We start from the raw sequence: 12,824 nt of genomic DNA on the forward strand, positions 1-12,824 counted from the left end.
AGCTCTCCCAGGAATATTGGAATCTGTCGCTCATTTGTTTCATCTTCGGTCTTCCAAGTAGTGCAGTTCCAATAAATAACCTAAAGGCAACCATTTCTGTGCCTCATGCTAGACAAATGGCCCACGCTTTGTGAAAACTTGCACTTGGAAACGGCCACCTGAATGCTTAATATTCTATGAGACACGCAAAGCTCCGAGCGCTCAGAAAGATCAAGCCACTTCCGAGTTTTAGGGAATGCCAGAGTATAACTTCCTTTTTAGTGTCCCGCTCAGGATATGTTGGTTGTCATATTGCCAAAGCCTCCCTTGATCTCATTTGGCCGATGATGGACGAATCTGTGTTCACTTGTTCATTTAAAACCACTTTTGGTTTGGCTGTTCCAAATAGGATTATTCTGAGCTCACCACACAGTCCAGGTGATCCACTTCAAAGAAAACATCCAGATTTATAGCATCATGTTGTTATAGAAGCCAAAATGCTTTCATGTAAAGAAAAGTGCATGCAAAAGGAATTAAAGGGATCGTTCGCCCAAAAATGAAAATTCTGTCATCATTTACTCACCCTCATGTGATTTCATACCTGTATAAAAAAGATATTTGGAAGAATGTTAGCAATTTTCAGTTCTGGAATGTCATTGACTACCAAAGTAGGAACAATTCAAAGGTGTCCCAGAACTATTTGTTTTTCTAAATTCTTCAAAAGGTCTGATTTTGTGTTCAACAGAACAAAAAATATATAATTACTGTTTTTCTACTATTGTAGTGGATGATGTCCCAGAACTGAAAATTGCTGATATTGTTCCGAATATATTTTAACAGAATAAAGAAATTCATACAGGTTTGAAACAACCCGAGGATGGGTAAATAATGGCAGAATTTTCATTTTTGGGTGAACTATCCCTTTTTAAGCAAAGTAATCTGTGTTTACTTTCAAATGTATCTTTGTCTACATTTTCCACCTTCTACCTTTATTTACTCTTCTTGGTCAGACTTGAAAGATTTCAGATCCATACCTACTGTATATCATACTGGACACACCAATCCGAGTCAGGACGTCTTGCTCATGTCCGAACGTGCCAAAATGATATTTTAGGCCACGTGAATCAATGTCACCGTGCACGTGCAAAACCCCCCTTTCAGCGTTTACCCTTTAAATTTTAATCTGAGATCTGCTTTGTAATGCAACTTCGTGCAAAAGATATAATAAAAACATGTCAGAGGAGTCATTTGAATTTGGGTTTCTTTTTTCCCGATCGCAGCCGAGAAAGGGCTATTGATGGAATAAACCTGCAGCTGGCGGGGGGGCATGTTCAGAAGACCTTGTAAACACATTCACACCTCTTGCGCATTTCAATGCCAGATGACTTATAGCACAATATTGAAAATTCGAGTTCGACAACCACTTGCATCTCAATACTGTCTGAGAGGAATCAACAAACCCCACCAATAAAATGCTTTCGGCTTTGGGAAGTGAACAAACGAGATGAAATGACACTCATCACTGGATGGGTAATCAAAGCGCGCATTTAAAAGTTTGAAATAACTTTAGTTGCTCGCACTGAAACTTAAGGTTTAGTTTGCGCCTCCATTAAAAAACAAAACAAATAATACTAATATGTATAGTATATTAATTTAAAATGGACATAAATACGTTTTGCCCTTGATAGCAATTATTAATATTGATGGCATGCGTATAGTCTATTATGCGTTTAAGCTGTGAAAGGGGGAGCGAAAATGTACTTCTCTCACACTTTTAACATGAGATGAGAATTTTGTTATCTCATATCCGCGTATCTGGTTTTGCTCAACCGAAATGCACCTGTTTACGAGTTTATATGTGAAATCCGTAAGGAATTTTCACAGATTCGCATTGAAATGACGACAGAGTTCAAGAAACTCAGAAGAGCACAAAACAAAAATGCGCTCCGTCGGACGAAAGGCGCATTCCCCGCACCGATGGTCCTTTGCAGATCACCCTATCAGGTGCAAAACCACTGACAGGTTTCCACCCACTACCAACCATAAACCCCTCATTGCGCTCCAAACCTCCGCGGCGCACAGACAGACAGACCACTGACAGGAGTCCTATCATCATATCGCTCTTCCAGGATTTGCAACAGCCTCTTATTTACAACAACTTTGGATAACCGTAAAACAAAAACTAAACGCGAGACATTTTTTTACCGTCCTGTCAGCTTGGAGTTGCTGGGAAACTTTCTCCCTCTCCAAACAATGGACATGAAAAGAGTACAATGATCTGCGTACGGTGTGCGCTTCCAGGTGTCTACGGCGGGTACGAACGGAATTTATCCTTTTTTATCGCATGCTGGATCCAGGACTAAGTAGTTAAGGACGTGGATTTGTCGGCGAGGAGGAGACACCACGCAACAGTTTTTTCCTGCAGATTCAATGTTTGCGCGCTTTGGCGAGAGCGCGGCGTGCGCACGGTCGCGGTAGATAGGGGACACCACGTTTGTTTGAGTTTATCCTGATCTTTTCAAAGCAAGGAAAGCCTCATGCTGCGCGCAGTGGCACATTTGCGCTTTCTTCATCGCTCTTTTCCCTGGGATTGCACATCTCTTCTGGGATTTTGTGCGTGAGACCCTGGCGGGGCTCCGTACGGCACTTACTGGAGCGGCAAACGCTGGAAACAGGTGTATTTGACCAAGATGTCTGGTCTGCCTTCAAGGTTCATCTACGTGTAAGAAACATTTTTAACATTCACTTTGATGCACTTTGAGTCAGTACATTCTTGCCAATAGAAGTCGCTCAAAGCCAGCATTGAGATACTGGTACATTTTTATCTTGTGTAATTGCTTGTGATTCACTCCTCCTCTCTCTCTCTCTCGTTCGCTCTCTCTCACTCCCTCTCTCTCTCTCTCTCTCTCTCTCTCTCTCTCTCCAGGTGTTTACATTTTCTGGTCCTCTACTTCCAGTTACAGGTAAATCTGGTTGTTTCACTCTTATCATTAATCTGGATTAAGGGAAGGATGTGCCTCCGCAAACACAAAGCTTGTTTAATTTGTTGTCTTAAGGTTTTTGAAACAGGCATAGGAAATGTAGACCCTGGAGTGCCGTAAAAAAGGGTGTTTGAATTTGCTTTGGTCTTGCCAGAAGAATTAAATTAGTCTTTTTAAAATCCCAGATTTCCGCGGTTTTTGCATGTTCATGTGCTGTGTTCGGATTTTCGTGAAAAAAATCCACAACGTGTTATTTTCAATTTGGAATTATTCGCATTTTTGTAATTCCTTAACAGCATAAATGTTCGAATGTTCTGTTATATCCCTTTAAACTAAATGCGCATTTTGAGCAATCAAGGAAATGCCACATTCATTTTTTACGCAAATGAAGATGAGATGAAATAGTTGCTTTTATTCGCAAACAGACACGCCCGATGAACTCTCGGGACTGCCCAAAAAAAGCAGAATAATCCTTTAAAAAAGGGGAATACATTTCTTAAGTAAATTTGAGTTTGACTATAAAACACCAAACAGACAAATATAAGTAATATTAGTTGATTAATAATTTTAAATTAGAATTCATATTGTGTTTCATATATAAACAATTATTATATATTTACTGTTATTTATTTAGGGCAGTCATTTGACCATACAAATTGTTCAGGTAACATTAGCTATTTTTTCTCAGGCTCTTCCAACATTAGGTTACCAATCTTCTAAGCCTCTGACACAGTTCTTCCAACAAAATCAAACAAGTAGTAATTAGATATCTGCAGTTCCTCGTTCGTCTTTATTGACAGATTTACACACCTCACAAGGCGCAAACAACTTAATGCCCAAGAGAGTTTTTATCCCTCTTCTGACAAATGGGTCAAGGCAACGTGATTATAAAACCTGTCATCAAAATGTGGTAATAGGAGTGGGAGATCTACAAAGACAGCCTTCAAATTAGGAACAAAGCCACTGATTTGGTAAAACGAGATTGGTTATATAATTCTGTGCTCACAATTTTGTTTCATGCTGTTGGCGCAAACAAGGTCATAGTGTGGCGCAGTCTGCTTGTATGACAGGGCCATGGATATCCGAATGCGCGATACATATCTCCAGCTTCCGCCGGTAACCGCGACCTTTGTTGTTGTTGTTGTTATATAGTTTGCGCTACGAAAACAAACAAACATTCTATTAAAGAGATGCAGTGAAAGGGAACGTGTGATAAGCGCAGTTTAAGTGGCGGTGCGCTGAAGCGTTGTTTCCTGAGATGCGTCGTGCGCACAGAGCGATGTCTGTAGATAGGGCCTATCTGACATGCAAGAGTGCGCGGGTTCCTTCCTTTTGAAGTCATTTTCGTGTGCCTGTCTTGACTTTGAAGGCAGTCGGGCGGTGCGATAAAAATGTTTGGCCGTGGCGCGGTGTCCCTGCATGGGCATGCCCGCATCCTTCCCGCGCCCGACCGTGCGCAACTGTCTACATACACACCTCGCTTTGACTATGGGCAGATTGCAGAGTAAATCCCGTCGAGGATAGATTGTGGGTGTGATTTTGTTATTACAAGCAGAAATTGGCAAAGAGGGCAAAATCGACCATTATTCTTTATTAAATTGATGTTGGAAACATCATGATGTTGGATGTTGGTTGCTTCGTTTAATTTAGGGATACAACATTTGGAGCCCATATGACTATAATTTACATGTCTATGACTATACTTCTTTTTTTTAGAAAGATAAAGTCATGTTGAGACAGCCAGTGGTTCTATTATTGCTGATGTTTGCCAAAATGCTTGGCTACTGTAACAACTAGTATGAGTGTGTTGTTGTTTTTTGTAATGTCGTATTTGCACCTAAAGGTGAAGTGTGTAATTTCTGACGAAGAGTCAGAACTGCATAAACAATGGCTGGTTTCACTTACACTTCACCATTCAGCCATTGGTGAGACCAACAGATAGTTGGGCACCAAATTCACAGAAAAGTTGCTGTGTATCAACCTACAAATCTGGCCTACAATTTTCTCTCTGAATTGTTTTTAAACAGATATGTAGCTTTCTCAAAATACATGATTATATTACAATAAAGAAATGTAATGGTTTTCTCTTTGTAATTCTATAAGTCACGCATCAAAGGTTTTGTGTGCTCGTGCATTATTGTTTCTCAGCATTCCTGCGTACTTCGTGAAGCTATATGGAACTGTTTTTCCCCGTCGAAAAGATTTCCTTCGTACCGTGAGCACGTTTCCCCTCATGCTTCCTAAATGTCATTAATTAGCCGAGGTTAAAATAACATGGAGTGGAAGCATGTAAAGTGTGTGTAATTAACCACCCGAGAGAAGCCACATAAAAGCTCATTACAGGGCAATTACCCTCCATTCAGCGCACGAGAAGCCTTCTTGGCTGAGATTCTTGCATTTTTTAAGGTATATGTGTTTTGGAGGGAAGGAAAGGAAAGGACAGAACGTTTTGGATGAGAGATGGAATGGTAGATTTTCATATAAAGCCTCGGGGTCGAGCACAGAACGTCACACTTTTATACTGACAGGAGATGCTGTGGCAAGCAGCGGTGCATTTGATGATGTTGGAGCATTTGTGTCGGAGAACGCATCGGTCTTAGGTTGTGTATATGTACTTCCCATTCTTACAGGTGTGTGTGATTTATGAGTGTGATTCTGACCCTAGGCAGATATTTGTTTGATGACAGAGTTGGATCTTTCAGGTGGATAATTGCTGGAGAATTGCTAGTGGAAATTGAAAACTTCTCTTCTCGGTGTAGCTGCAGGCTTAAAGTATTCAGATGTTTTATTCGACAAAAAAAAAGGAAAAAAGAGAGAGACAGATAGAAAAAAAGAAAGAAAGAGGTAACAGGACATGCTGGAATCATGTCTTACAGCACATAACATAAACATTAACGGAATATGTAATACATAATAAATGAATGTCAACATGAAATGAAAATCGATTGCACTTTCTTAAAGGTATAGTTCACGAAAAAAGAACAATTCTGTCATCATTTTTCACCCTCATGTTGTTCACAAACCTGTATCTGACTCTTTCTTCTCCGGAACACAAAAGAAGATATTTTGTGAAATGTCCCAGTGGTTTTGTGTTTATACAATGTTAGTCCATGGAGATTCATGTTGTTTGGTTATCGACATTCTTCAAAATATCTTCTTCAGTGTTCTGCAACAGAAAGAAAGGTTTGAATGACATGAGAGTGAATCGTGTTTTTTCATTTTAGGGTGAACACACAGAACCAGCATAAACATCAAACTTTCCAAAAGTAGCCATATTTCACATCGACTCTTAAATGCAGTTGTTTTAGCGTCATAAAACAGATCGCTGAATCGTCTTTCTTCTCTTGGTTCTAGGAATCTCAGCAGAGTTCGGCTGACTTCCGGTTCTACATCGAGAACCACACTCGAGACGACGTGAGCCGGAAGCAGGTGCGGATCTATCAGCTGTACAGCAGGACCACAGGGAAACATGTGCAGATCCTGGGCAAGAAGATCAACGCCAACGGAGACGATGGGGGCAAGTACGGTACGGGAGTGTTCCTGTGCTCTTTTAGAAGTTTTAGACAACGCGAGAAAAGCACTTCTGAGAATCTCTTCTGCTTACCAAGAATTCTTCAAGTTCAACACCTGTTTCAGAGATTTCATAAATGGCTTTTTGTTTGTTACAGTCTTTGAGCGTGTTGAAAGTGGAATCATTTTTCTCAAACTCCGTGTTCGGTTTTGTTATCACACGCTGGAAGCCGCGTGGCGTGTCCGGTAATGATAGCTCTGTTGTTTTCAGTCCTGGTGAAAATGAAGTGTCTTCAGGAAGATTGCGGATGATATGTTTGTCTAATAACCGGGCTCGCGCAGAAGCAGTTTTACTCGGAATTCCACGGAAAGCCAGTCACTTATGTCCCCGCCCCTTCCCGCATCATTTATTAAGGAACGTGTCCAATTTGATGATGCTTTAGAGTTTCATACTGTCCGTTTTGTTTCACACATTTTCAAATCCATTCCACAGAGTTTCAATGTCATTTCATTAGAATCAAGCTTTTTCAGCTGTAAACAGTGTTAATGAGATTCGCTGTGCCATCAAACCTGGAATATAATAAATCAAATCAATGTTTAAACAACTGAGTTCTTACAGCAGTGCTTGTGTGGTAAAGAAACTTGTAATGACCCACATGAAAAAATACTTGAGGAAATGAATAATTCTGTCATCATTTCCTCACCCTCGGATTGTTCCTGTAACCTGTATAAACGTCTTTGTTCTGCTAAACACAAAGGAAGATATTTGGAAGAATGTCAGTAACCAAACAGATCTCATTTCCCATTGACTCCCATAGTATTTACATTCCCTACTATGGCAGTAAATGGGGGATGAGATCTGTTTGGTTACTGACATTCTTCCAAATATCTTCCTTTGTGTTTAGCAGAACAAAGAAATGTACACAGGTTTGGAACAATCTGAGGGTAAGGGTGACAGAATTTTCATTTTTGGGTGCGCTATCCCAACTATAAAGAATATAAATTAAAAGCATACTAAAGTATTCTGTAGTATTTACTATAGTAAATTGATCAACTGTAGTAAATACTGTAGTGTACTTAAGAGTTTCACCACTACAGTATTTTTTCAAAAGGAAAAATAGACACAGTGTATAAAATCAACACAGACCGAGACAAGTGTGTTTATATTCTTCTCTCGTGCTCTTTCGTGTCCATGATCTTTATGTACAGTAATTCTATAATCGTATAGATTTCTTGTGTTGAGCTGCATGTTGTAAACGTCAACTCACATGTAGTGTATAGTTCAACAGCTGAAGTAGTGTTGTTCATGTTTACATAAACAGACGATTGTGAACGTGTTTTCAGAATGTGGTTGGCAGGTGAGTTGGTTAGAGTCAGTGGTTTGGGTTTTGCTGGTGGTTAGTGATCGGAATTGTTTAGTAAATGCTTGTTTGTAAGTTTATGTTGATTGTTTAGTGTAAGTTGGTGTTTATTGTGTGAATACGGCAGTGTTTGGTTAAGCATTGCTGAGTTTTTCTTCTGTACCTGTGTGAGCACATCAAGGTAAACCCCCACACCTGGCACCTGTGAACTCTGTGACACTACCTGTCTCTCTCTCTCTCTCTCTCTCTCTCTCTCTCTCTCTCTCTCTCTCTCTCTCTCTCTCTCTCNCCCTCTCGCTCTCTCTCTCTCTCTCTCTCTCTCTCTCTCTCTCTCTCTCTCTCTCTCTCTCTCTCTCTCTCTCTCTCTCTCTCTCTCTCTCTCTCTCTCTCTCTCTCTCTCTCTCTCTCCCACACACACACACACATACCCCATTCATCATCTTTGCTTGTGTTTCTGCTCTTCTGTCAGCAATTAAGCATTCAATGTTCAGAGAACCGAGTGTTTTTAATACACACCTTCATTAGAATGAGATTAATGCATGTAGATTTGTGCCTTGTGAAACACTCAGAACACCTAAAACACTGTCGGTCATTATTTTAAGCATCTAGTTTTTTTTAGGTCTTAATGTGCATTGTGTGATTCATTGGTGCACCTTATGCCAAAAAAAAACTTTTATAAGTAATAAACTTCCCTTAACTTTATTCCGTTTTCATGATTGAAGCAGAAAAACTAAACGAGAACAACCCTGTGGGTGAAACTTTTCTTTTAAATAATCAGATCTGAAATCTGCTTTAAACCTTTTTATTTTTAAATATATGATGTTAATTAAAATGACAGACATATGCACTTGACACAGATTTCTCTCTCCTATCAGAATCGTTTTTATTTTGTACTTCATAATAAATGAAGCGCTCAGAAGGGAGATCTTTCCCACCTGCAGATGATCTCAAGTGGCCCGTGTGGATTAGTCGAGCCTCTCATGTTGCCTCGGGCTGTTTTTGAAGGGGACAGTTTTGGTGTTGCTCACTAAGCCTCTCTGCTTTGAGTAGTGTTGAATAGCCCAGTGTGTTAAACAAATGGATCATCCTAAATTTGTGATTGAGTGAGCACGAACTAAAGGCAAGTGGAAACCCAATCCCCCGAGATCTGAACTGCTCCAAAGAGTTTGGTAGATTGCTTCTCCCCCCGAGAGAGGGACCCTTGAGAGAGAGAGAGAGAGAGAGAGGAAACTTCTTGCTGCAGTAAAATAATGTAAATTATTACACTTTCGTGTGAGTTTTGTGTCATTTAAAAGTCGACAGCTATAGATACATTATGTTCTTGTACAACACACAGAATAAAATACATACCAATCAGTAAATTTCAAAAATGGTGTGTGAGTCATAGTTTAAAAGACAAAGGCAGTTTGCATTAGGAAAGTTTAGAAAGTTATCTTTGAGATTTGTTTTGCACTGTGAGCACATTTTTCGTTCTAATTTGTTTTTGCTGTATAATACATCTGGATATTTTATTTTTTCATATTGTGTTTCTCATGATTTACAATGATGATTGTCATTATATTCACATTATTGCAGTATCAAAGCAATTTTTGTACTTGATTGCATATAAATAATTATTTGTAAGGATGTCTTTTTTTAACATTTTGCGTAAATTGATACATTAATTACATGATACAAAATGCTTTAAAAGTTTTTTTTTTCAATTTTACTCACTACAGCAATGACCATGCATTTTTTTTTTACAAATAATGACAATTATTAATTATTCTTTTTACAATAATGACAATTGGGGGTGTTTCTTAACTGTGATAAAAATAATAATGCCATAATTAAAGAAATGTTTTAAATAGCGTTCTTCTAGAATTAATCTTAATGCATGAAACATTTTTAATTCCTTTCTTTTGATGGGTTTTGCGAGATTTTCTTTTATGGTAGTGTTTTCTACCTTTTGTTAAAATGTGTTTTCTTTCTTTTCACCTGCAGCTCTGCTTGTCGTGGAAACGGAGACGTTCGGCAGTCACATTCGGATAAAAGGGAAAGAGAGCGGATACTACATCTGCATGAACAAGAACGGGAAAATTATTGGAAAGGTATGTTTCAAGCAGGAATTGGGCTGGATTATCATGTTGTCCAGCCGCAGGAATGTGCAGTCAAACAACTGGAAGTGTCCAGAGAATTCTCATAAAACTACCATCACTCCCAAAGTAACATATGAAGTCGCTTCGGTCATATTTATGTGAATGCTTATGTAAGAATCTATGCATTTGTGAGTGCTTTTGACTTTAGCTGAAATGTTTTTGGAGTTATGAATATTGCAATGCTAGGGTGTAGTAACATCTGCCGTACGTCGACTTTCTATTATGAGTTTGTAGCTGGGAGCAATTTTGGGGTATGCATTTTTAAAAACCGCCACTACTGTAACCAACTCGTAATGGTTATATAATAGAGCCGGTCAACACATATTTTAGTACCATCTATTCAAATAAAAAATGAGAAATTGATGTTGGCTGTTTGAAGGTAAATTTGTCCATTTTTCCAAGTGCATGAAACTGCCTTACCACAAACAAAAAGTGGAAAAAATAACACCCCCTACATTTAGCCATGAAGCGTACTTTCCATGCATCAGTGGCTTGTTTTGAACTGACCATAAGTTCCAGAGAGGGGCACAATTATTGTGTTGCTTTGGTACAGGGGGGTGGCTATTCTTTTGAAATATTCTGCTTCGTAAGCCGAGTAGGCGCCATGAGTTTCATCAGTCGAGTTGTGTACAAGAGACGGGTCGAGCTTTGAAAGCACTTCTCTTAGTCAGCTGAAGTGACGGCAAACCAACATTTTCTACAAAGTCATTAAAAACCACGCAAGTTTTCAAACCAAAAAAAGTTACATATCGCAGCTTTGATGGATCTTTTTGTTTTGCGAGTTATTGTTGAATCTGATTGGTCAATCGCGAAATGTTTTTGTCTAATTCAATCTTGAATCTTTTACGTCCAACCAAAAGTTGAATTTAAACCCAACGGTTGGAATTCAATATTTTTTCTGCTCCCTGCCATCATTGGCTTGAACGCTTTCTGACCAATCAGATGAAATGGTTGAGGGTCTCAGGTTCTGACACGTCGTCTTGTTCTCTCTCCTCAGCCCAATGGGAATAACCAGGAGTGCGTGTTCGTGGAGGAATATTTGGAGAACAACTACACGGCGCTGGTGTCGGCCAAATACAAAGGCTGGTACTTGGGTTTCAACCGAAAGGGTAAACCCAAAAAAGGCTCAAGGACCACGCAGACGCAACAGGAAGTGCATTTCATGAAACGTCACCCCAGGGGAAAAGCGGACCCTCTGGAGGAGTTCCGTTTCACCACCGTAACGAAACGAACGCGAAGGGCGCGGCGGTTAAAACCCAACCCCAAAACGAACTGACACCGCGTGGACGAGTGTGCACTGTTTCCCGAGTACACCACACCTGCTTCGCGCCTTAAAACAGACTGATCAACACGAACTGGAGAAGGAAGGGCGCGCAATTGAACAATGAGGCTACGGACGAGACAAGAACCTTTAAAAAGATGTTCTATTTTTATACTGTATTTCACAAGCGTTTCTCCCAGCTCTTGAATGTGTTGCTTTTTCTTAACATAATATCTGTGCCTGTTATTTTATTTATACTGGATTAACTGAGGACGACATCACAGGAGCGAGTGTCTCCCCATTCGACAAGTTTACAGCAGAAACGCCGCTGGAATAGCGACGTGCCGGAAACTTTTCATATTTCCCCCGACGACGAGGATCCAATATTTTCACTGGATTTGGGCAGTCATGGAGAGCGATAATAAAAGGTCACGTGACCTCCATAAGTAAACGTGAAGCTTTGAGTGCAATATTTTGAAGAGCCGTGAGCCCGACGCTTTGTGCAGCCGCTCTGGAGATCAGACGCCGTTTGGCAGGAGAAACGCTCTGACATTTTTTGCGTATGTTGTGATTCAAGATGCGTTGACTAGTCAGATATGAGCCTCGCCATTAACTGTGGTAATAGTTTGGATATGAAGGGACTGGAAGAGCTTTGAGAAGCATTCGACTTTCTGTATTAAGGTTTTAGGAACGGCAGCGGCCTCGATGCTCTCATGTATGACACTAGCATGTAAGAACCGTTGTGTACTTTAGCGAATGCAGATAATGCAGTCAATATAAACCTGTGTACAACCAATTTAGGAACCAAATGCAAGACATTTATGCAGAATGCGTGAACATTAAGTCCCTGACAATTGGAGTTCATTCAAAACAAAAATCCGACTGCTTTCTTCCATTCAGATTACTCTCAACTCTTCTGACCTTCCAGAATCTTCTGGCTCTGTCCCAAACGACGCCCGCGCGACTCTACAGCGCATCACCCGACTGTGGTTGACATTACATCACCAAAGACATAAAAGGGGGCGCGTTTGGGACAGAAACACTCCAGTTTTCTGAGACACAGGTGCACAGAGTCTGTGGGTCTAAGATGTTTATGAAAAGGTACCGGATCATTTCGTCCTCTGCAAACGCTGGACACCAGCCACGGTTGGTGAGGTCTTCTCTCCATATGGGTATAGCTGTAGTATACACACAATATATACTCATCGTCTGTCAGACGTTACTAACAATCATGACACACGTACGACAAGAAAGTATGCAAACAAATAATAATTTTATTACTATTCTAAAATATTTATTGTCTTTCTGTGTAAATATGACTTGATGAATTTATTTGACCTCTGTTAATAATAATAAAAAGAGGAGTATATATGGACAAATGAATGCATTGTGTGTGTTCTCGTGTGAGGGGTATATCGTTTTCTATTGATTTTGTTGCTATACTAAATAATACATTTACATTTAGTCATTTAGCAGATGCTTTTATCCAAAGCGACTTACAGATGAGGGAAACAATGGAAGCAATTGGACAACAAAAAGCATAAGTGCAATTAAAAAAAAATGGTCTCATATAGCCTACCACAGTATATAGAGC

At 39.8% G+C, this 12,824-nt stretch overlaps 1 protein-coding gene across 2 annotated transcripts; it reads left to right on the forward strand.

Annotated features, from left to right (window-relative positions):
* The first annotated feature begins 1,571 nt into the window (after positions 1 to 1,571).
* Positions 1,572 to 12,601, forward strand: fgf24 (fibroblast growth factor 24). Of its 2 annotated transcripts, none has more exons than XM_057350090.1 (5): positions 1,572 to 2,701; positions 2,906 to 2,942; positions 6,315 to 6,477; positions 9,815 to 9,921; positions 10,967 to 12,601. In XM_057350090.1, exons 1-5 carry the CDS (start codon positions 2,670 to 2,672, stop codon positions 11,243 to 11,245), a joined length of 618 nt encoding a protein of 205 aa, XP_057206073.1. In that variant the 5' UTR covers positions 1,572 to 2,669; the 3' UTR covers positions 11,246 to 12,601. The 2 variants fall into 2 exon arrangements, with proteins under 2 accessions (XP_057206073.1, XP_057206071.1); XM_057350088.1 differs by having other exon boundaries at positions 1,586 to 2,701; positions 6,315 to 6,486.
* The last annotated feature ends 223 nt before the right edge of the window (positions 12,602 to 12,824 follow it).

Source organism: Triplophysa rosa, linkage group LG13 (genome assembly GCF_024868665.1).
Source record: "Triplophysa rosa linkage group LG13, Trosa_1v2, whole genome shotgun sequence".
Lineage (NCBI taxonomy): Eukaryota > Metazoa > Chordata > Actinopteri > Cypriniformes > Nemacheilidae > Triplophysa > Triplophysa rosa.